The sequence below is a fragment of the Leguminivora glycinivorella genome, chromosome 7 (genome assembly GCF_023078275.1).
Source record: "Leguminivora glycinivorella isolate SPB_JAAS2020 chromosome 7, LegGlyc_1.1, whole genome shotgun sequence".
NCBI lineage: Eukaryota > Metazoa > Arthropoda > Insecta > Lepidoptera > Tortricidae > Leguminivora > Leguminivora glycinivorella.
The window spans coordinates 12030050-12054497 of NC_062977.1; the positions used below are offsets into that span (position 1 = coordinate 12030050).

The window sequence follows — 24448 nt, forward strand, 5'->3', positions numbered from 1 at the left end:
CTTATTTTTGTCAAAAACAAGGGAAGAATGTAGGCAGACTCGGCGATCAGTTCTTGTTGAACATTGGTAATATTCTTGCAGCAATAACCTTCGCGGTTATTTGCCTGAATGAAGCTCCCAGAATAATTAGTGTTTGATACTAAAAATCTTAAAGAGCCGTCTTTTAGCGTTAGGAGCAGATTCAAGCTAATGAAGAGGTACATGTTGTATGTAAATTCTTCTAACGTCACATTTAGGATTACGGTGCATCCCTTTTCTCGAAAAGAACTTGGGTCTCCTTTTTACCCAGAGAGCGGGTTTCTGTGGGATGTTAGACAAGTTGTCTAGGAAATCTAGAAGGTTCTTGATTTGGAATCGATATCAATCATTTGATTTAAAAGCCTTGTATAGCATGGCTTATTGTCGTTCGGACAGGTACCGTACAGATAAATTTTATTCATCTCTGATCATATCATACCCTATGTGGGTCATAGGTATTTACATACGGTAAACATCCAAATTGTTCTTATATATATTATACGTGGAAGGTTAAAGAATTCCAACGTTATATTCACATACAGCGGGGTACAACCTTATATATTATTATGTCCACAGAAGGAAGTGAAGTGTCTAACTCATAGGAAATTAATAAAGGGTTAAAGATCTGAGTCTTTGATGACGTGAATTTGATAGTCAACACAAATTGTCAGGTTTTTGCCAGCCAATTACTCAGTTCCAGTATAGATTACCACAATCTTAGATATAGGAACAATTTGGTTATTTACCACTTTTACCAGGCAAGCTGGATTACGAAGATTACACCCACTAATCCAACCTTTGCTTTAATAAGGAACTAGGCTCATCCCGTTCCACGTGACTTGTATTCAAAGTCATTGATTTGGTGCTGGTGGTGCTGGTTTCAGCGCTAGTGCGAGCTTCATGCTGCTAGCGGAGCCGGCAATACATATGTGGTTGAAAAGAGCCATTGACCGGTAAGTTCGCTTAGCTAGTCGCTGGCGGCTGAATAGGTTAGGTTAGGTTAGATATTTCATGAATATGATGATTTGTATTTGAAATGTATATTTACTTAATAGCATGCGTTTTCGTGGTAGTAGCCCGATACGCAATAATACACAGTATATGACTTGTGGTTGCTTTACGGAAGCATATATTTATGTTATTGTAATATGGCCAGACGCTTAATTAACCACTTTGCGGGTCTTCCCTACACAGGGGCTATGCTAATATTCTGTCATTCCAATTTAAGTATATGTACTGCCGAAGCAAATACTACTTGCATTATCAAAGCACTTGTTTAGCGATATGTAACAGGTTAATATATATGTTTTATCATATCTTGCTTTGCTTACCTACTTAAACCCTGCAAAAACAGTTTAAGAATGCTGTTTACATTAATTTAAGAATATCCGGTTCCTGATAGTTCTAGCAGAGAGCTGAGTTGTAAGTTTAACACGCCCTGCGGAGGCTATAGCCGTGACGGACAAAATCTCTTCAGAGATTATGTTTCGTTGGCTGAATATTCACAATATATTCATAATATTCACACGCCTTACGCAGGCAAATTATGAATATTATGGAATGGCAGATAAAATTTTATAAAAAGGCAAGTTCTATGATCACGCTAAATTGTGCAGGCCAGGACGGGCTTGCTATATCATTGGTAATTCATTACACTAGATAGATAGTCTCATAGGCTCCTTTCTTTTATTTCGTCTGCTAGTGAAGCAGTCAAATAACTAAAAAATAACAAACAAAGGCCTTGCGCAGGCTTATTATTTGTTGGGTAAGTAGAAATACTTACACGTCTTGCGCAGACGGAAGTACGAGTAATTAGAATTAGATACATAGGCTTGGCGGAAACTTTCCTAATTACACGGATTTCCCGCTAACATTTTCCCCAGCCTCGCAAATCGTCTCAATGGATATCCCAAGCAACAATGTTATTATAATGATGTCTCTTTACGCCTTGCGCAAGCGGAAATTATTAGAGTAGGTATTCGAATAAAAAACAAATTTCGGGTCTTTTCTTTGTAACGCCAAATCTAGGATATGAGCCGATACGAATACTGCATAGTCAACACATCTGCTTGCGCAGCAGAATAATAATAAATTTATTGCACAACAACTTGTGTACTTAAATCAGCAGACAGTCACTTACTATTTATTTATAAATCCCAGAAGCAAAAGATCAATAGTTACTCTCCTGTATGTGGTAATTTACAACAGAGTAGGTACCTACTTTAAATAATAATGTTATTCTGGTAAATCTCAGACCTCACACTATAGACATAGGGTGAAATAGCCATTTTTTAGACATAGAAAAGCATGTATATCACATTACAATTTTATATCACATACAGGGGTTTCACTCAAAATCTTTTACTTTAGCTAGAGTAGCAAACTTCCAGTAACTCTATTATTATTATTAGTACCGGAATTTTATTCAACGCTTACACTTAGAACGATACTGTGCATCAATAGTAGGCACTCTTTAATTAAGAATGAAGATAATAACATAATAGTAATAATAAATGCTGGAGTTTGCTTTTTGTCCTTTAGGACGGGAACAGAGGCCCGGCCCAAGCGGGGCTTCATTAACCCTAAAGTAGACCGGACCCCAATAGGGTCCATCAAAATTTTGAAAGCAATCACTGTTACACGCCATAGCCTGCATAGTAATAATACTGGGGATATGCACGGAAAATATCAGGTCATAAATATATTCTTAAAAATTTAAGCGTCCCTCACAAAATAGTAGTCAAGTATCCTAATAGGATGCACTTTATCCTTGCGCAGGCTTGTGCAAAAAAGTTTAATTACTTAGCAACCGTTAAGAACGTAAACTTTGCATCAACAGACATTTCTGCAAAATATGCTCATTCAGGAATGAGACCGCGACCACTTAACAACTTGTAAATTATGACGACAAAGATGCGCCTTTCTTTTATAATTAACGAACATTTATGAAATCGTGGTCTAACTTAAACTGTCTCAATTCTCAATGACCTGATCCGTGCTTATGGCGAACCGATTCACTGTAAATAAAGTAAAATAAATGCTCGTCGCTTACTTACCGCGACGCCTTTGCTGCGCTCGAAATGTCAGCTTATCTAAAAATATTGCGACGGACAAGGAATGTCCGTCACGTTTTATTATTTATAATCGAACGGTAAAACCGTTAAAATATGAAATATTTTGTAAAAATATTACATATTTTTTACTTACAAAAAATTCTAAGAATCTCAGAAATTCTAAGGGCCTACGCTAGCTTACGCGGATTACCCGCAACGGACGCCCGCCTCAAAGAAATTGTATAGACACCGCTAACTGGCGCGGGCGCGTGCGACGGACGTTCATCCGCGCGGCGGGCGGCGGGTGTCCGCGTGTGCCGCGGATATACGCGCCGGGCAGTACAGTTGAGACAATATAATGATCGACACGGAGCGCGTAATATTAGAAGTGCAAGCTCGACCAGTATTATGGAATATGAGAAATTAATTATTATAAAGACAGAGATGCATTCACTCGGGCAACTCTTACCTTCGTCGAAAAATATTTTTTTACTTGTATCGTCGCGGGCGCCTGTCGCGGCCTAATGGGTGCAGTTTCATAATAAATGCAGAAGCAGAAGGCGAGTTAATGAGATTCGATTCAGCGAGCCTAGTGAAGTGGTTTTAACACTTTTAACTCGAAGCGTTTTACTACAGCGCCATCTTCATTGAGCTTTGTGCGTTACATGTTTAACCTCATTTCAAGCTTCATCGCGTTTTTGTAACCTGACAACACTGTGTTGATTTTATTAGTCAATATGGCAACATTGTTTCACGATTCCGTGATTATCTAAATGTTGGAATAATGTTTGGTTTTTCCGGATTTTACTATATTTTTATTAATTAACATAATGTTTCAGTGAGTATAAGACGATTTAATATAGTCAAAAACGGTTTAATTCTGCCTACTCGACGTTTTCCACGAAACACAGGGAGTGTCGTTCAGATGCGCTGACCTTCGTTTTGATGCACAACGCACAACAAAGCATCAAATTGACGGCTGCCCCATTTTCACAACAATCTTTGGATTTGTTGTTATATTTGTGGAATGTATTCCTTATGATATATCTTCAAAAACAGTAATTTAGCTGGTTGTGTAAAGTGTTACGTATGTGGAAAGTAAAATGAGAATGGCATCAGTGACTACGCAAACATCGTCTGGTGTGTGTTACAATACGACAGCAAAGACTTTCTTTTTAACTTCTAGGCTAGTGTTAGTGCAACAGAGGAAATAATTACTCCCGAAATTTTATAATCAAGATGAATGAGAGGGAAATTCCAAGTGTCCCTATTACAACTTTGGCAGGAGTAGCCAGTTTGACGGATTGTAAGTACAGTAATGTAACCGTATTTGTAATAATTTCTGTGTGGTGTCACGATTTCTTCAATGTATCTACTAATTTGATTGATATTTAAGCAAATTGGTTTATTTTCTAATTAAGTGTTGTTTATTTATTATGTTTTGCAATTTTCCATCTAATTTTATGTCAAAACAATTACTTATTTTACTATCATCATTAAAATAGATAGCACTAAATTAATGAAATGATTTAAGAAGTAATTGTTACATAAAAATAGGGTTATAAATTATGTTTTCTTCAGAAATTTTATATGATTGGCTTAAATGTCTAAGTACATATTTTTATATTGAAGATCTTATTTTATTACAAGTAAATGAAAAGAATTGTCACATGCTTAAAACCACAGAACTAGATTGACATAGAAGGAACAAGCTCATCTATTTGTATAGGGGCCGAGCATGTCAGATTTTGTACCGAAGGGATTGCCTGTGATTTTAAATATGCCGCAGGCTCTTGAGTGTTCATAATTTTTGTGTTATTGCAATTAAATATCACGTAACAAGGCATTTTTTATGTTTTTGTTGACTTCAACTTACAATAATGTATGCCCAAATGCTACAAACTAGAGATGGGCCGAATATTCGGTAAATATTCGGCAAGAGTTTTAATGTTCGTATTCGGCCGAATAATTCGGTTGCATTGCCAAATATTTACCGAATAAATAAAGAAAATAACAAAGTTTACTGAGTTCATTCGAAACGCTAAGTAGATATGTTTGCTTGAACTATGGTATATATGACATCTGTGCTTAAAACTTTATTTTTTTACAGTATTACCAGTGCTGCCTCTTCCCACCCCTCTACCATCAACCCTCAACAATAAGTCTCAGTTGTTTCACCCTCGAGTTGCTGAGGAAGCAGCAATATTACTTGCTACTAGAGATGACAATTTGGTTACCCTTCTTTTGCAGTCGCTTATGAAAACCTCTGTGGAGCATATGTGAGTAATGATTTAGTTGTATTTCATTTTATTTTATTTGAACTTGTTGCTTATTTCAGAACTGGTAATTATTTTCAAACCAAATAGTTTTATTAAGTGACACCAAACATTATGAGTTATGGATTACAAACATACTAACATCTAAGAAGCTCACTGAGAGAATCAAAATTTTATTTAAGTCCTAAAATTGTGAATATTTGTAATTTTTTTATTTTTAATATCATAAGTTTTTAAAAAGTCAAAGTAAGTAAATTGTATCACTGTAAAGCTCTGCACGGAATGAGAAATTATTTTGGATAATAGCTGAATTAAAAAAAAAGTACTTCATTAAATTCACTTCAAAATCCATCTAACATGAGTGCCAGAGAAGTTATTGAATTTCCATTTACTTGTATTTCCATTATTTAATTTTCTTCTTCGGCTAGGTCTTCGGTTACTTCTTTTTGTGTAAAAGTAAAATATAAAAACACCTACAAAACAATATGTATAGGTATGTAGCAAAATATAAAAAACATAACCTAGGGTACAGTTGAGTTCATAAATATGTGTAAATTTTTTCACCTTATTGCAAAGAGCTAAAGTGAAGAAATGTACACATATTTATGAACTCGACTGTACTGCCAGCAGCGGGCCAGGGCCCATGCTGCCAGTGTTTAGGTCTGCAGTGAGGTACAACTTGCACTCTATAAAATCAAGAAAATATCACATATCAGTAATACATCAAATAAAATTTAAAATTGTTTGAAAAGGAGTAGTTGTATTAATGTGTACGTAATGTGAACTTGTGTACTAACCCCCTTATTCGTAAAAATTCACTAAAGTTATTAAGCTAATACAAATTGTTGGTCCCTTTTCATTGTACCAATATGTCAGAAAGGGACAAACAATTTTTAATGGCTTGATAACTTAAGTGAATGTTTATGAATAAGGGAGTAACTTTTTAGGGTTCTATAGTTCAAAACGCTAAGTACTGTTGATCCCCTGCTCTTCATGGAAAAAGTGAAAACAAACATTCATCTGTACATAAATAAAGGCTTTGTTCTCTTAGACGGAGAGCTGGCAGGATTTTGGAGTAGGTCCTTGAGGCAACCTGGAAAGGTGCTCAGATGCTTCTCTGATCATAGCCAACATCAGGTCTGCAAGTCTGGCAGCTGGGGAGCGGGGCTTTATCGAGCTATGAATTTTTGAAGATTTAATTTTTTGAGGCCCAAAAAAGGTGTTTGAGGCAACCTGGAATTATTAAAAAGTGAAAATAGAGTTCCTCAGAAGTCGCCTAGTATTTATGCCAGATCATTTGGCCGGGTCCTTCACCATGCCAGAACGGTACAAAGTGGTAAAAAAAAATTCCAAAAAAGGTTCTTGAGGCAGTTTGTCATTTTTACCAGTGAAAGATGAGGGTCTAAATAGCCATGGAAAAATAATGCCATGACATGAGGTGGGGTCCGTACCCTGCCATTCGATCTTGAAAGTCAATTTTTTAGTTTTTCGTAAATAACTCGTAAACGGTGGCCCGCAGCAAAAAATATGTTAAACAGAAAATATCTACATAAAATTTCCTACAAGAAAGGTTATGTACGTTTTTTCGATAGGATCAATATATAAATGGATAATTTAGTAAGAAAGTTTTTTTTAATCGATTACATGCTCCGTTTTTCGTCAATACCTCGTAAACGGTGGCCCACAGCAAAAAATTATGTTAAACAGAAAATATCTACATAAAATTTCCTATAAGAAGGGTTATATAAGTTTTTTCTCTAGGGTCAATTTTTTAGTTGGAAAGTATTTTTAAATAGATGTTTGGGCCGTTTTTTGTTGATAACTCAAAAACGGTGGCTCACAGCCAAAAATAATGTTATACAGAATTAATCTACATAATATTTCCCACAAGAAAGGTTCTATAACATTTTTCGCTAGAATCAATATTTTAGTTAGAAAGTATTTTTAAATAGATTACATGGGCCGTTCTTTGTTAATAACTCGAAATCGGTGGCTCACAGCCAAAACTAATGTTACACAGAATTTATCTACATAATATTTCCTACAAGAAAGGTTCTATAACATTTTTCGCTAGAATCAATATTTTAGTTGGAAATTATTTTTAAATAGATTTCATGGGCCGTTTTTTGTTAATAACTCGAAATCGGTGGCTCACAGCCAAAACTAATGTTACACAGAATTAATCTTCATAATATTTCCTACAAGAAAGGTTCTATAATATTTTTCGCTAGGATCAATATTTTAGTTGGAAAGTATATTTAAATAGATTTCATGGGCCGTTTTTTGTAAATACCTCGTAAACGGTGGCCTACAGCTAAATAAAATATTGACGAGAAAAAATCTACATAAGATTCCCTACAAGAAAAGTTCTATACGTTTTTTTCGCTAGAATCAATATTTTAGTTGGAAAGTATTTTTAAATGGGCCGCTTTTTGTTGATAACTCAAAAACGGTGGCTCACAGCAAAAAGTAATGTTATACAGAATTAATCGTCATAATATTTCCTACAAGAAGGAAGAAGGAAAATATTTTTAAATAGATTTCATGGGCCGTTTTTTGTAAATGCCTCGTAAACGGTGGCCCACAGCTAAATAAAATGTTCACGAGAATAAAATCTACATAAAATTTCCTATAAGAAAGGTTGTATACGTTTTTTCGCTAGGATCAGAAATTATTTCCAGAAATAATATTAAACAGAAATAATCTATATAATATTTGCTACAAGAAACGTTATGTAAGATTTTTCGTTAGGATCAATATTTTAGTAGGACAGTATTTTAAATAGATTACACGAGCCGTTTTTTGCAAACAACTCGAAAACGGTGGTCCACAGCTAAATCAATCTTCAACGGGAATAACAAACATAAAATTTGCTACAATAAAAATTTTGTACGTTTTTTCGCTAGGATCAATAATATTTAAATAGATTTATTTATTTATTTACTCAAAGAAAATTACACAGTATGACAGTATACAAAACTAAAGCACCGTGAATTTTAAATAAACATTACAACAAGTAACACAAAATTAAATATTAAATAAACAGCAAAATCAAAACATTACATACCAAAACATAACTAATAAATAACAGATGCCTTCATTCCTCCAATCCCACACAAAACCTCATGCATTCGTCACGTATAAACGCCCATCTGCTCGCAAGAATATCAACATTAGGTGCCACGTCTAAAAACTCATTCACTATTTGCAGTGCACGAACTAGCGGTGACTTGCGGCAAAACACGGTTCGAGCGGCCGGCACCACCAGTAGCAGTAGGGGGTGCCTACATTCACGAAAAGCATATACCCATATCTCTATTGGTTCCCATAATTTTTTAAGTCCGATTTTTACTATCCATAACGTTTTCCGTCATAATTTTTCTTAGTCATATTATCACCAGTCATAATCTATTTAAAATTAAACGTCAGAAATTGTAGTGCCGATTTTTGAAAGTCATAATTATTGTTAGTCATAAAATTTATTAGTCATAATAATCAAAGTCCATAGTTGTACAAATCCATAATGTTGAAGGAAATAAACTTATTCGGAATAATTGTTCTAAGGATTTTATCACAAGTCATAATGATTAATAAGCATGTGTTTCTTCGCTAATAGGATTCAATGGGATCTCTTTTGTTTCCCATAAAAAATGTTGCAATGTTTTTTCGTCTGCATTTTCGTAAGTTGTAATTTGGCTTACACTTTCCTCTTTTGTTACCCTATACAACATGTACGGAAAATGGTAACAAAATAAGAAAAAATTGTATGGGACAATTTTTTTAACTACTAGGATTGAAAAAGCTAGTAATTCTGATTAGAAATAGCATATTTTTTTAAAAATATCACACTACATAAAAGTGGCAAAAAAAAAGAAATGCTCACGCCATGGCTTTCGGGGGCGACGGTCGCGCGATGGTCGCGCGACGGAGATGCGACGCGTACGAAATCAAACCTTATCGATATGGAAGTAGACGATGCGATGAGACGCGACGGCGACGGCCGCGACGGTCGCCCCTCGCAAAACGGTTTACATAGACTGTGGCGCCCCTATTAATTTCTACTCTTTTTTGCCAAACTATTAATGCGGTAAATGTCATCGGTTAAAACTTTGCCTCAAAAAGATTTCAAAAAAAGTTTAAGCGCGGAAATTTAAAAAATTATACCTATATTTGCTCGGATTATCAAATACCTATGCTTTTCAAATTTCAAAATGAGTTCAGACAAAAGTGATGTGGATGTGGATTTAAACTGTAGTAACCTATAACTGCAGTAACCTTTTCTTATAGGAAATTTTGTGTAGATTTTTTCTCGTGGACATTTTATTTAGCTGTGGGCCACCGTTTACGAGGTATTTACAAACACGGCCCATGAAATCTATTTAAAAATAATTTCCACCTATAATATTGCTCCTAGCGAAAAATCTTATAGAACCTTTCTTGTAGGAAATATTATGTAGATTAATTCTGTCTAACATTATTTTCAGCTGTGAGCCACCGTTTTTGAGTTATCAACAAAAAAAATCTTATGTAGATTTTTTCAGTGAACCCAAATATCTATTTAAAAATACTTTCCAACTAAAAAATCCTAGCGAAAAATCTTATAGATCCTAGCGAAAAAGCTGTGAGCTTATATAACCTTTCTTATAGGAAATTTTATTTCTTATAGTTTTAGATATTTTCTGTTTAACATAATTTTTTGCTGTGGTCCACCGTTTACGAGGTATTGACGAAAAACGGAGCATGTAATCGATTAAAAAAAACTTTCTTACTAAATTATCCATTTATATATTGATCCTATCGAAAAAACGTACATAACCTTTCTTGTAGGAAATATTATGAAGATTAATTCTGTGTAACATTAGTTTTGGCTGTGAGCCACCGATTTCGAGTTATTAACAAAAAACGGCCCATGAAATCTATTTAAAAATAATTTCCAACTAAAATATTGATTCTAGCGAAAAATGTTATAGAACATTTCTTGTAGGAAATATTATGTAGATAAATTCTGTGTAACATTAGTTTTGGCTGTGAGCCACCGATTTCGAGTTATTAACAAAGAACGGCCCATGTAATCTATTTAAAAATACTTTCTAACTAAAATATTGATTCTAGCGAAAAATGTTATAGAACCTTTCTTGTGGGAAATATTATGTAGATTAATTCTGTATAACATTATTTTTGGCTGTGATCCACCGATTTCGAGTTATCAACAAAAAACTGCCCATGAAATCTATTTAAAAATACTTTCCAACTAAAATATTGATCCTAGCGAAAAATCTTATAGAACCTTTCTTGTAGGAAATTTTATGTAGATTAATTCTGTCTAACATTATTTTTGGCTGTGAGCCACCGTTTTTGAGTTATCAACAAAAAACGGCCCAAATATCTATTTAAAAATACTTTCCAACTAAAAAATTGACCCTAGCGAAAAAACTTATATAACCTTTCTTATAGGAAATTTTATGTAGATATTTTCTGTTTAACATAATTTTTTGCTGTGGGCCACCGTTTACGAGGTATTGACGAAAAACGGAGCATGTAATCGATTAAAAAAAACTTTCTTACTAAATTATCCATTAATATATTGATCCTATCGAAAAAAACGTACATAACCTTTCTTGTAGGAAATTTTATGTAGATATTTTCTGTTTAACATATTTTTTTGCTGCGGGCCACCGTTTACGAGTTATTTACGAAAAACTAAAAAATTGACTTTCAAGATCGAATGGCAGGGTACGGACCCCACCTCATGTCATGGCATTATTTTTCCATGGCTATTTAGACCCTCATCTTTCACTGGTAAAAATGACAGACTGCCTCAAGAACCTTTTTTGGAATTTTTTTTTTTACCACTTTGTATCGTTCTGGCACGGTGAAGGACCCGGCCAAATGATCTGGCATAAATACTATGCGACTTCTGAGGAACTCTATTTTCATTTTTTAATAATTCCAGGTTGCCTCAAACACCTTTTTTGGGCCTCAAAAAATTAAATCTTCAAAAATTCATAGCTCGATAAAGCCCCGCTCCCCAGCTGCCAGACTTGCAGACCTGATGTTGGCTATGATCAGAGAAGCATCTGAGCACCTTTCCAGGTTGCCTCAAGGACCTACTCCAAAATCCTGCCAGCTCTTGGACCATCTGTCAGTCTGGTTCATCCATGTCTGTCAAGAGTTTTATGCTCTTTATTTGGGAAACAGAATTAAATTGAATTTAAAACTATATATGTATATACTCAGGTCTACATTCCCTAGGAACTGTAAATTTCTATGTTATAAGTAATAAAATATGATGGGGGATGGTGTCATGGTGCCCCACAAAACGTATTTTTTACAGTCTTGTAGGAAAAAAATATTTCCCATTTACACAGTATTAAGAAATTTAAGGTCCAACCGAGAACGATTTTTTTTGTCTTGGCCTAGAACGAGACAGAGATTCAATGGGATTCACTGGAGAATGAAAAAAAATTGTATTTTTTACTAGAAATGTTTCAAGAACTAACCAGAAAATCTGGCTATAAGCATGTGGTGGTTACTGAGATTTTTATTCTAGTATACAGTGTGTAATTTTTATAACAGACAATATTTTAAGGATGCTATTTAGCCTATTTATATGTATAGCTGATACACAACTCAAAACACAAAAAAGTGTACCTTCATTTTACCATCCAAAAAAATCCTAAAACACCATAAATTCCAAGCACGCGGCGGTGCATTAAGTCTAAAATCGGCCAATCAACTCTCCTCGTTCTTGCCTTCACCGCTGTGCAGCGGCGTGCGCACACGCATTCATGTTTTTGAGACAGAATGTAAGTGTAAAAGTCTATGTCTAATTTAACAAAATATATAAATATTTGATGTATTATTGTTTTTTTTACATTGCCGGCCCATTATGGCCATAAAATATTGTCTGTTATGTTATAAATATAACAGAATGGACAACCTTATTCTCATCACCAGCAGTACACTGGTCAAAAAGAGAAATAAAAAAACAAAGTGTGATGTAAAGCTGCATTTTTGGTATGTTATTTGGGATCCTTGGAGGAATGTAGGACTATATTTTGCAAGCAAAAAAATGGTGTGCTAACTTCGTAATTTAAAAAAAAAAGTAAAAAATTCAGACTTTTTTTGGTTATTGCCGTTTTATTAAAAAACTATGCATTTTTGGTCAAAAGTTGCTTTGTAATGTTGAAAGCGCATTAAATTCCAAACAGTTTGACATCTTTTTTATCAATGTCCGTCAAATATTTTTTGAGATATGAAGCGTCAAAAAAGAGCATTTTTCCCCTTTCTATGAAAATATTCGTTTTGCTAATATTTTGAGACAGATATCAGCAAAACAACTCAGGCTATTACATAAATTGTAAAATAAAAATGTAGAAAATTTCACTAGCTTTCATTTAAGACCAAAAGAGTGCCAGTTATTTAAAAAAATAGGATTATATCATAAGTCTAGTATAACTGGATCAGAAATAATCGGTGGATGGTAATGGCCAAATGGGATAGTTTACATATATTTACAGGAGGCGTAGCGGAGAACGAATTATTATTATTATTTGGGGCCTGTTCAAGTATTACTCAGACACATATTTGCGTATATCAAATCAAAATTTATTTAGTAAGTTAAGTTTACGGTCAGAAAGAGCTTAGGATCGCCGCTTGGCGGAAAAAAATATTTACGAATAGAAAACCCTCATTAATTGAATCAGATTGTTCCGAAATTGTTCTTGTACGGACTGGTTTTTAAAGCATAAGCATAAGCACTGAGGGTCAATAACATCGATGCAATCTCACGAGCGTTGTCGTGGACGTGTCCGAATCATAGTATTCTCCGTTTAACGAAATATCAGTACATAGTATGTGTTGTATTGCACGCGCAGGTCTCTCGCCGCCGCGCAGGTGTAGTCGGACCATAACTCGACAGTATACACGCTTGTACAAAAACTGAGGAACAGCTGTCTTTTTACGCTGTCACTACATTTGGCGAATCTTCTAGCCAACATGTTTGCCCTTACTGCGGTGGCTCGCCTCTGCCTTTCTATGTCCTCGTGGTCTTTTAAACTGGACAACAAGATGTGGCCAAGATATTTGACTTCGTGTACTCTCCGCAATTGAACTCCATCAAGCAAAAGAGGTGGTACATGTGTGGGCATATGTGCTGCCTCCATGAGCATAAATTCAGACTTGTCCGGATTGTATCTCACGTTATGCTGGCTGGCGTATCTCTCGCATTCTGCAAGTAACTCACGCATAGCTCCCACAGATGGTGCTAGTAGGACCATATCGTCTGCATATGCAATGTGATTTATCATTTGCCCATTGATGGAGCAGCCAACCTCGGTACTGGTCAAAACCTGCGACAGCCCATCCATGTACACGCTGAAGAGAGCCGGAGACATACTGCCTCCTTGTCTCACGCCACAGTTTAGCCCGCTGGCTGTGGACAAAGTTGACTTCCATCTTACTACGTTCTTCTGCTGGGAATAGGTACCACTTCTCCAGTATCTTAATAATTGGCGTGGGCGCTTTCCCTTCCCGTAGTTTATTCCACAGCAATTTGTGGTCAAATACAACTCAAGTGGACTTTCTATCACTACAGGAGTTATGCCATCAAGATGCAGAACCAGGACCCTCAAAAAGGAAAAAGTAAAATGTAACTAATTCTGTTTTATTTTTCTAATTTACTAAACTTCAAAATTTTACTGTATTTTATTTCTTCATTAGTAATAGTCAAATCGATGCAAAGTTAGCTTAGACAATTTTTTCAGATAAACGGATGTCAAAGAAAGTAAGATCGAATAGATAGCACTTTCAACCTAAAACTTTTACCGTAAACTATTTTACCTTAACCAATCTACCAGACTCTTGGCTTCTCTATTTATAGATTTTTTTTTGTTTACCAAAGTAACTATTCGTCTTACTGACCTTTATTTGCACTAAAACTAAAGCAAAATAATTTTTATACAATGTTATATTGCAATATATATCATATCATGAAGTATTTTGCAGATATTTGTCTAAAAATATTGGCAAAAAAAAGAAAAAAGAAAAAGAAAAGAAAAATGCTACATTTTATAAATTCGTCAAAAGTTAACCTTTTTTGACGCTTCATATCTCGAAAACTATTTGACGGACATTGATGACAAAAGATGTCAAACTGTTTGAAATTTAATGCGCTTTCAACATTACACAGCAACTTTTGACCAAAAACGCATAGTTTTTTAATAAAAAAATAAAAACCAAAAAAAGTCCGATTTTTTTACTTTTTTTTTTAAATTACGAAGTTAGCACACTTTTTTTTTGCTTGCAAAATATAGTCTTACATTCCCCCAAGGACTCCAAATAACATACCAAAAATCCAGCTTTACATCACACTTTGTTTTTTTAGCCGATTTTCATGTAAGATTTGACCGGTGTACAGGGCCTTAGGCTAGTGCTTGGCTAGTCTATAAAATTACCTATTCCATTGTAAATTAAAATAAAAGAATGTTAGTAAGTAAGAGTATTTTCTGCAGCAGCCTAAAAGCTCTTAAGCAATAAGAAAGTTGTCCATTTCTTACTAGTCATTTGGTTTAAAGAGCAGGATTTTGAATAGTTATTTGAAAAAAACTGTACATTTCAGAGATCTTAAGGAGGAAAGCATACCCAATGCAATAAGCCCTGCTCCTCAACAAGCTACACCAGAGCTGCTGAAAGCAATATTACATGTAAATCCTAATGTATTTGACCAACAACAGAGAAACCATTGGGGTAATCATGTCACCTCAAAGTTTAATGGATTATCACCATCTGCCTCATACAATTACCCAGCACACAATACTGCTCATTCAAGCCCATCTTCAGTTGGAACACCAGTTCAATCGGCAGCCATTCCAAATCAGCAACTACTAGCCCCGCCATGCCAGTCCTCACCACACGTCAACATGGGCTCCCCACCATCACAAGCCAGGCCTGGAAGCCAAGTGAACATCACTGCACAGAACAATGTGTCTCCTTTATGGAATAGTGCTAATTCTTCCACGTATACAAGTCCCTTGTCCAACACATCCAGTTCCAACCCCCAAAATGGTGGTTTCTATGGAAGTCTGACCCAAGAGAACCCAAGTTTTGGTACAAACTTATCTGAAGATAAAGATCCTCTTGCTATGTCTCCTGGGAATATGCCTGACCAGCAGAGATTAATGATACAATCTCAGGAAAAGCCATTTGAACAAGGTACAGTTTGAAATAATGCATTGTTATCTTGGTAGTAATTATGAGATGTTAATGGTATTTATATATAAGTGTATGTTACAGATGGAAATGTGGTAACGGGCCAGTCCCCCGCTCAAGCAAGTGTGGCGCCGTCGCCACTGCGCCAAGAACCCCAAGTGCCTCAGCCGTCGATGGGCGCGCCGTACGCTCCGCAGCAGTTACCACATAATCCCAATCAAGATAGGCAGGACTCTAAAAATAGTACTGTCATAAATAACAGATACCCTGTTGTCAAACTCGGCAGATTACCTGTAAGTGCAACTATGATCTTCTTTAGGAAAATTTTAACCTAAATAGTATGTAGCAGTGTTCTTTTTATAGTCTAATGTGATAATCAATACATCGATGGTAGAAGTATTTCCCAGATGATATGTAGCATCATAGCCTGCCCTGACTATAACGAGAAATGTTTTTTTTTTTTTTAATTTAATGACTTGATTTATGATGGATGGGAAATAGAGCTGTTACTAACCTCCATATGAACGAATCTATTGCAAGGAAACTAGCATACATTTTATACAGTACTACTTTACTCTAAATGTGTCGCGCTTAACTTCAAACGTGGGTAAATACATTATGCTTTAAGGTTGAATACATGAAAAATGTAATATGATCTGAAAGATAATCAACCTTATAGCAGAATGGATTTACCTCATTTACCCAAGTTTGAAGTTAAGCGACACAAATGTATAGTGAACGATCACTGTCAGTAGAAAAAGCGCGAAATTTAAATCTTTGCGTTTTTTTTTTCTAATTTCTGAAATGGCTCAACTATAGCGTAACATTTCTATAGAGACGTGTCAGTTTATCTTTTTTTTTAAATTAAAAAGATATCTGAAACATCCGTATTTTTTGGGTGCCGTGAAAATATTTACGCGGGAATTTGGAGATGTTTATTAATTATTGTAAATTTTATTTTAAACGATTATTTTTGTGCATTTAAAGTAGGACACCAATGTTTTGTATTTGCTTGAAATAAAAGTTTTAAAAGTAATTAGTTAAATATTTGCTTTAAATCAAACAGGAAGGGTTGTTAAAAAGGCATGAGACGCCGGGTGACGAAAGGACAAGAAAAAATAGTACAATGGAATCAGATTCTGATGACAATGCTCCTTTGAAGCCGAAATCGTCAAATGTTACTCCATTCGTAGACAAGGAAAGAGAAGCAATAGATTTAGCTAGAGAGAAAAATTGGGAAGCTGTCAAAAGGAAACATGAAGAAGCAAGTAAAAAAGAGGAATGTGAAACAGCAATTGGTAAATATTTTATCGGAAGGCTTTTAAAGTGATACTTATATAGGCTATTGCGAGATGTCGTTAATGTCGCAATGTCTAATATTGTATATATGTGTTAATTGTTTGGTTGAAATAAACAAATTAACTGTTTCCTTTGTATTTTAGTACGGCCCAAACTGCGGAAAGTTGAACGAAGATTAGTACCTGTGTTGGAGATGTTATCAGTAGACGAACTTATGGAGACGAATACTTATCAACGTTTCAACAAACTAATAGAAACAGTTTTTGAAACTATAGAAGACGATATAATTGTGACTGATGAAATGGGTATGTAGTTTTAATTTTTACCTCAACAGCTCTTTTAACCGCCTGATTGCCCCTCAATCGGCCTAGAACGCCTAAAAGCAAAAAACCTTTGAATAGATACAATTTTGCAATATGATACCGAACAATGGTAAACTATGACCTAAATGGTCGCGCACCGTGCGGTTTCAGAGGAATTTTCTCCCACGAACGCTCCGGCTGTGGAATGAGCTCCCTGTCGAGGTATTCCCGATGAACTACAGTATGGGGTTCTTCAAAAAAGGAGTGTACAAGTTTCTAATGGGTCGGCAACGCGCACGTGACACCCCTTGAGTTGCGGGCGTCCATAGGTTACGGTGACCGCTTTCCATCAGGCGGGCCGTATACCTGTTTGCCACCGACGTGGTATAAAAAAAAAAAAAAAAAAAAAAACATGAATCATAAAACACTGATTTAAACTTTCACGATTTTTACACATATTTAAAACTAGCTTTTTTCCGCGGCTTCGCTCGCGTTAAAAAGAGACAAAAATTAGGCTATGTCACTCTCCATCTCTTCAACTATCTCAACTTAAAAAATCACGTCAATACGTCGCTCCGTTTTGCCGTGAAAGACGGACAAACAAACAGACACACACACTTTCCCATTTATAATATTAGTGTTGATTACAAACGGGACTTAATCTACTCCGAGACAATGCAGTTTTCGTCCTTGAAACGTCGGAGGTTAGTGTTTAAAACATAGTAATACGCGATTAAGTCCCGTTTACTATTTTATATATGAATCATAAATAAAGTACTACCAGACTACCACATAATTATCCATACTAATATTGTAAATGGGAAAATGTGTGTGTCTGTTTGTTTCTCCGTCTTTCACGGTAAAACAGAGTGACGAATTGACGTGATTTTTTAAGTGGTGATAGTTGAAGAGATAGCGTGACATAGGCTGTTTTTGTCTCTTTCTAACCCCCCCACTTTCCTAAAATGGGGAGTGGAAGTTTGGAACATTCCGCAATTTTCGAAGTTCGAAAGCTAGTTTTTAACACACACACACACACACACACACGCACGCACACACACACACACATACACACACACACACACACACATACACATACACATTGGTAATTATTCTTATTCCTAAAGTTAATAGTAGGTAATTTAATTCAATGTAGTGTTAGAAGTATAGGTATATACTTAATACTGATAAAAACAAAAGTCTATTATGTTTAATTTACTCGTTAATTACTATATCATGTAATTGTCCATATATCTTCCTGCAGCTGTTTTGATATTTGTTGAATATTCATAGTATATACTCGTAAAATTCGAAGCGATGTCCTAATAATATGATTTATATGATACTTTAGTAAGCGATTCGAACATGTTTAGAAACAATCAACCTTTGTAACATTGATAATAATAGCGGTGGTTTATTCCCTGACCCCTATATGACAGGTTAACCTAGTTTAGGGCTCAGGACACTATTCCAAGGCTATTTTACATTAACTCCATTATTCATATGTACTTTAAGCGATAACATACATCTCATGTAAATGTAATAAGCTGACACTTTGATACCTAAATAAAGCATTTTTCATTTTCATTTTCAATACATGTTTTAAATGTAATAGATTGTTTCCCTTACTCTGAGATCACTTTGTTATCAAGTTATCATTCAATTACATAAGTTTAATACACGTGATTTGTACAATTCAGAAGGAACAGACATTCCCGAAGACTTGTTGCTGCCGCGGTACCAACTCCAGGAGCTGTGTACGGAAGCAGCGAAGCTGAAGAACCTCGGTGCTATGGAAGCCATTCCTTCCGACCGGCTGGTGCGATTGTTGTCCATACTGGAGAAGAATATACGCGCCGCAGAAAAGATGTCGTTAGCTGGCGACCCTGTAAGTAATGAAATTCAAATTACAATCAGTATTTTAAAGAAACTAAAATTAGGGGAATATATTTATTAGAAACTGTTTTTTAGTTTAATTTTGTTGCAAATTTTAACTGGTCTGATGATCTGAACAAAGTAGGTTTTTACAAAATCTTAATCTCTGTAATTAAAGTCTTAATTTCTGTATTTACTATATCATACGGTGTCGATATGAGGATATCCACTAACATCCCCTGCTGCATTACCCGCATTGCTGTTTAGAAATATTATGAGGTACTTGTGCATTAAAATAAAAAATTACATCAACAGGAGGATAGCGAAGAGATGCGTCAGATATGGCTGGAGTCGGCCCTGGAGCGAGTCATGTGCGCCTCCGACTCGTGCCTCACGGCGCTCTACATCATGACGTCGCCCAGCATGCCCAAGCGCATATTCCTCGAGGACGTCATCGACCGCATCATAATGTTCATCAAATTCCAGCTGAATAATACCATTTATTGCGTCTACGATCCGGTCTACAGCATTCAGACTACTTCTAAGAAGAAAGGTGAGTGAACACATTGTTTTTTTTTTAGTTGACATGGTCATAAGTTTCTACTTAACGATTTAATTTACTATCCCACTGAACAAAAGCCTTTTTTACCAACTCTGACAAGATCTATCGTAAAACTTGAAAAGTCCCATTCCCATAGTCTTTTCAATAAAATTTTTTTCCTAAAAACAGATAGCAACTATATGTATGACAATTATTGCTGATAACTTTCACAATCACATGTTAAATCAAGGCGGAGTGGAGGGGCATCACGGACAGTTGGAAAAGGAATTCGAGTATTTTTTTTAATATCGGCGTTTAGAGACAACAGAAGCGGAAATTCTAAAATGGAAAGGTGGCATCCTTTCAATTTGGGAATGTTAGTTATAAATATACTCGTGCTGACTAGATTTAAGGATAAAAAAATATACGTTAAGGACAACTCAGAAGATATTGCGAAAAAGTCTTTAAAATCGAGGTGCTGCTTTAACCAATCGAAATGAAATTTGAGAATCTGAATAACAGTTACTACTACTAGCTGCTTATTATCAGTTTTGAATAACACACCTTTTTTTGTGGCATAATCAATTAGGCTGGTTTTGGAATTAATCGATGGGCTCTAGCAACTTTAAAAATGAAACTATCAATAAATGCAAAACAGTCCACAGATAAAATAATAATAATCTTTGTTCAAAATTTTGCTCTAGCTTTAAAAACCAGGAAGGAAATAGTCGAGAGAATTTGTATGGAGAATTGACCCCTCCTGTTGCGTCTTTAATGGTCATAAGCGCGGTGCATAGGGCACTACTACTACAATTTGAAGTGTAACCAAAGACCTTTAAAATAAAAGAAAACTTACTTCGGAACCAAACCATAAAGAAAAACATATCGTCACTACTTTTAAAAAATCTCGTATCTCACGCTTTTCCTCAAAGTTAAAACGCAGTAAGTCTATATGCATTCCATACATACTTACTACAATTTTCATTTCATTGACAGACGAAGATACAAGTTTTTTTAAAAGTAGTGACGATATGCTCGTTGGCGTCATACCTTTGGTTGATGCTCGATCAGGTGGCGCATTCTCGCAGATGCAAGTAATCTATAAAAGGTCCTGTACCTCCCTTAAGGGTATCTAAATTTGCGGCCATAGAATTTATGTGCCCATTATTGGACAGTTACATATTACAGACGTGTACATATGTACATATTTATATGTTTGGCGCAGTGGACGGGCGCAAACGGCGCGGCGGCGGCGCAGGCAACGCGTCGCGGCGCTCGGGCGGCTCCACCAAGGCCGTGCGCGAGCTGTACACGCACGCGCACGAGTGCGTCACGCTGCTGGCCGAGTTGCTCGGCGCGCACCACCTCACCGACACCACGGTGCTGCACGCCTCCACCGTCGGCGTGTCGCCTTTCTTTGTTGAAAATGTCAGCGAGCTGCAGCTCTCCGCGCTCAAGCTCGTCACCACGGTAAGTTCGCAGTTACACCAAGGCCGTGCATGGATCTAGGCAATATTGCCTAGATCCATGCACGGATTCAGACCCAGCTAAGTTGACAAAGAATTTGATAGGGACTTGCACGATTTCTTGCACTGGTGCTAAGTCTACTGTGGGAGCCATCTCCCGAACCAAATCCCAGAATTTACCGACAATAGCACAACATTTTATAACTTATCATACTTCTTTTTACAGATTTTTACAAAATACGAACAACATCGAAGACTGTTACTAGAGGATATCCTGGCGTCAATAGCGCGCATCCCCAGCTCCAAGCACAACCTGCGCTCGTTCCAGCTGAGCTCCGACCAGCACATCCAGATGCTGACGGCGCTGGTGCTGCAGCTGGTGCAGTGCGTCGTCACGCTGCCCGAGAACTTGTGCAAAACTCAAGACAAGGACAAGGAGCTTTCGGAATCTAACAAAAAGGTATACAAATTATTTTGATTCTCAGCTAACTGATATGCGTTTGGCCTAAGAACCTAATATGTTGCCTGACTGCATGGCTAAAATATAAACTTTTTGTCCACCACCATATAAATGTGATAATTTTACCATTACCTCAAAATCTCAACACTTTGTCGAAAAAAAGCGAAAGGCAAGTGATAATTTGGTGATACAACAAGGTGATCATTTTCAGTGCAACCGAAAGGTTCGGCAGCTTCTGCGCCGAAACAGAATATTCTCCCGCCCGAAACGAAACTTTCGGTTGGACACTATTTGTCACGTCCCTTTCCCTTTATTCCAGACCGTGGACAAAGATCTGTTGATTATATCCAAGTACGAGGCAGCGATCAGCGTTGGCGGCACGTTCCTGACGTCGTTCCTGAACAAGTGCCGCAGCCGCAACGAGGAGGTGGACTTCCGGCCCCTGTTCGAGAACTTCGTGCACGATCTGCTCACCACCGTCAACAAGCCCGAGTGGCCCGCCACCGAGTTGCTGCTTAGTTTACTTGGAACGATGCTTGTAAGTAGTTACACTATGCCAATGTCAACTTTATATATTTCACTAGCTTTTACCCGCGGCTTCGCCCGCGTAATAAAAGTATTCATTAAGATTTTCATTTGGATCCTTAGGTTTCTCTGTAGGTATATTTATCTGCGATTATTTCGATTGCACATAATACTTTTGCTTGCAATGATTGTAGAAATATTACACATCGACCACAGCGCGTAGGTAATTCTATATACGCTGGGGAAACCTTTATAAACATCCCACATAGCCCGTATTTCGACACTATGATCGGTGGGTAAAAAGTACTTTTTTCTATTATCCCTTAAAAATTTTTACATTTTGCTTATACTTATCGCAAACGTAATCTTCAAGCAAGCAAACAACGATCGTCTTAGAGCACATTGATTGTAAGAGACCGCCGACCGATTATCCGTATCCCTCTAACGATACCCATATTATCCGTATCCGTATCGCTATCCCTATCCCTATCCGTTATCAAGATGTTCAATGATTTCTTATCAAGTGCTAAAATATAAAGTTTCATGGTTTTATCTTTTAAAATTAAGAAATCCCATACAAACTTTCAACCTCTTTTTCAACCCCTTCATCCCTTTTTTTCGAAATAAAAAGTAGCCTATGTTCTGTCTCAGGGTCTAAAGATTGTCTGTTCCAAATTTCATCAAAATCGGTTGCGTGGTTTAAGCGGGAAAGCGTAACAGACAGACAGACAGAGTTACTTTCGCATTTATAATATTAGTATGGATGAACCGCTGCCAAGAACACGATAAGTGCGTTCGGTATCGGAAATTTTTGGTAGATGCTTTAAGTGTTAAGCTTCGGTAGTACAATTCCTTTAAGGCATTCAACTTTCATTAGGGATATCCTTCTATCAGCTATCACTAACCAATTACGTAAGCAATTACCAACATCACGTAAATAATTGAATGTCTCTTAAGCTTGAAGTCAGAGAGTTAGTCGGTTCTTCCTCCACTCGGAGCTTAATAATTGTATAATTTCCAGGTAAAATACATGTCGGACAAGTCGATGGAGATGTCGGTGCGCGTGGCGTCGCTGGAGTACCTGGGGCTGGTGGCGGCGCGGCTGCGGCGCGACAGCGTGACGTCGCGCGCCAAGCTCGCCACCATGGACGCCGTCGTGCGCGACATCCGCGCCGAGGAGGAGAAGGACGGCAACCAGGGCGGGGTGAGATAACAAACCTACTATTACTGTACTACTTAACTTTCTACAATGTTAGACTTACTTTATTCTCCCTTTCAGAACGTCACCGCGGGACTGGATGAGGACGAGGAGAGGACGGAGTTTTTACAACGCGTCCTCCTCGACTACCTCGCGGTCAACGGCCAGAAAGACCAGGCTTGGAACTGTGCGCGGCACTTCTACATCACGCAGTGGTACAGGGACATGGTCGTGCAACCGAAAAGCTCCTCGCCCACCAAGAAACCTAAGCACAAATCGAAGAAACGGCACAAAAGCGACACGAGCGACGAGGACTCCGACGACGACGACGATAGCGACGCCGAAACGAAATCGGAAAGGAAAGTCACCAGCGCTATAGTCTCGGCGGAGAAATTCAAGACGATAGAGCGGCGGAAAACATTTTTTCTCGAAAAAATCAGGCCGTTCAGATACCAAGGCGGCACTCAAGTACAAGTTATGCAATCTTACATAGACTACGGCGGAGCGGAATTGATCTCGCAATACTTAGCGTCGAAGCGGTCGTTCTCGCAGAGCTTCGACCGGTATCTACGAAAGATACTGGTGATTCTCTGCGAGAACACGATCGCAATCCGCACGAAGGCGATGAAGTGCCTCGCCAACATCGTGGAGGCGGACCCGGGCGTGCTGGCGCGGCAGGACATGCAGATCGGCGTCAACCGCTCCTTCCTCGACCAGTCCACGGCCGTGCGCGAGGCCGCCGTCGACCTCGTCGGCAAGTTCGTGCTCAGCCGGCCCGAGCTCATCGACAAGTATTATGGAATGCTCTCCAATAGAATCTTAGTAAGTGCCTCTCATCATATCACAAACGTGAGCGTTGTTATATTATATTTATGTGAATATGTTGGAATTATGAGCAACGGAGCTTGAAATACAATATATTCTGTGTGTGTTAATACGTCATTAAAAAAGTGTACACTCTTTCAGGATACGGGCGTGTCCGTGAGGAAACGTGTAATAAAAATCTTAAAAGACATCTGCACAGAGTGTCCTGAATTCCCTAAAATCCCAGAGATCTGCGTGAAGATGATCCGGCGGGTGAACGACGAGGAGGGCATCCGCAAGTTAGTGATGGAGGTAAAATTAAAAAAAGTTATAATGATACATTAATAATTGTTGCAAATTGTAATGGCTTGCAATTTTGTTCTTAACTCAATTTAATATATTATTACAATAAAATCGAAAAT

The 24448-nt window shown here is 37.1% G+C and overlaps 1 protein-coding gene across 1 annotated transcript in view; it reads left to right on the top strand.

Moving 5' to 3' along the window:
• Nucleotides 1-3931: 3931 nt before the first annotated feature.
• LOC125228032 (nipped-B-like protein B) overlaps nucleotides 3932-24448 on the top strand; it is a 33867-nt gene continuing 13350 nt past the window's right edge. The window contains exons 1-14 of the mRNA XM_048132473.1: nucleotides 3932-4377; nucleotides 5182-5350; nucleotides 14967-15559; nucleotides 15641-15849; nucleotides 16623-16854; nucleotides 16999-17160; nucleotides 18858-19045; nucleotides 19348-19585; nucleotides 20799-21043; nucleotides 21266-21499; nucleotides 21819-22037; nucleotides 23046-23228; nucleotides 23304-24044; nucleotides 24189-24338. Coding sequence (XP_047988430.1) covers nucleotides 4311-4377; nucleotides 5182-5350; nucleotides 14967-15559; nucleotides 15641-15849; nucleotides 16623-16854; nucleotides 16999-17160; nucleotides 18858-19045; nucleotides 19348-19585; nucleotides 20799-21043; nucleotides 21266-21499; nucleotides 21819-22037; nucleotides 23046-23228; nucleotides 23304-24044; nucleotides 24189-24338 — 3630 coding nt within the window. The 5' untranslated portion in view covers nucleotides 3932-4310. The remainder of the gene's footprint in view (nucleotides 4378-5181; nucleotides 5351-14966; nucleotides 15560-15640; nucleotides 15850-16622; nucleotides 16855-16998; nucleotides 17161-18857; nucleotides 19046-19347; nucleotides 19586-20798; nucleotides 21044-21265; nucleotides 21500-21818; nucleotides 22038-23045; nucleotides 23229-23303; nucleotides 24045-24188; nucleotides 24339-24448) is intronic.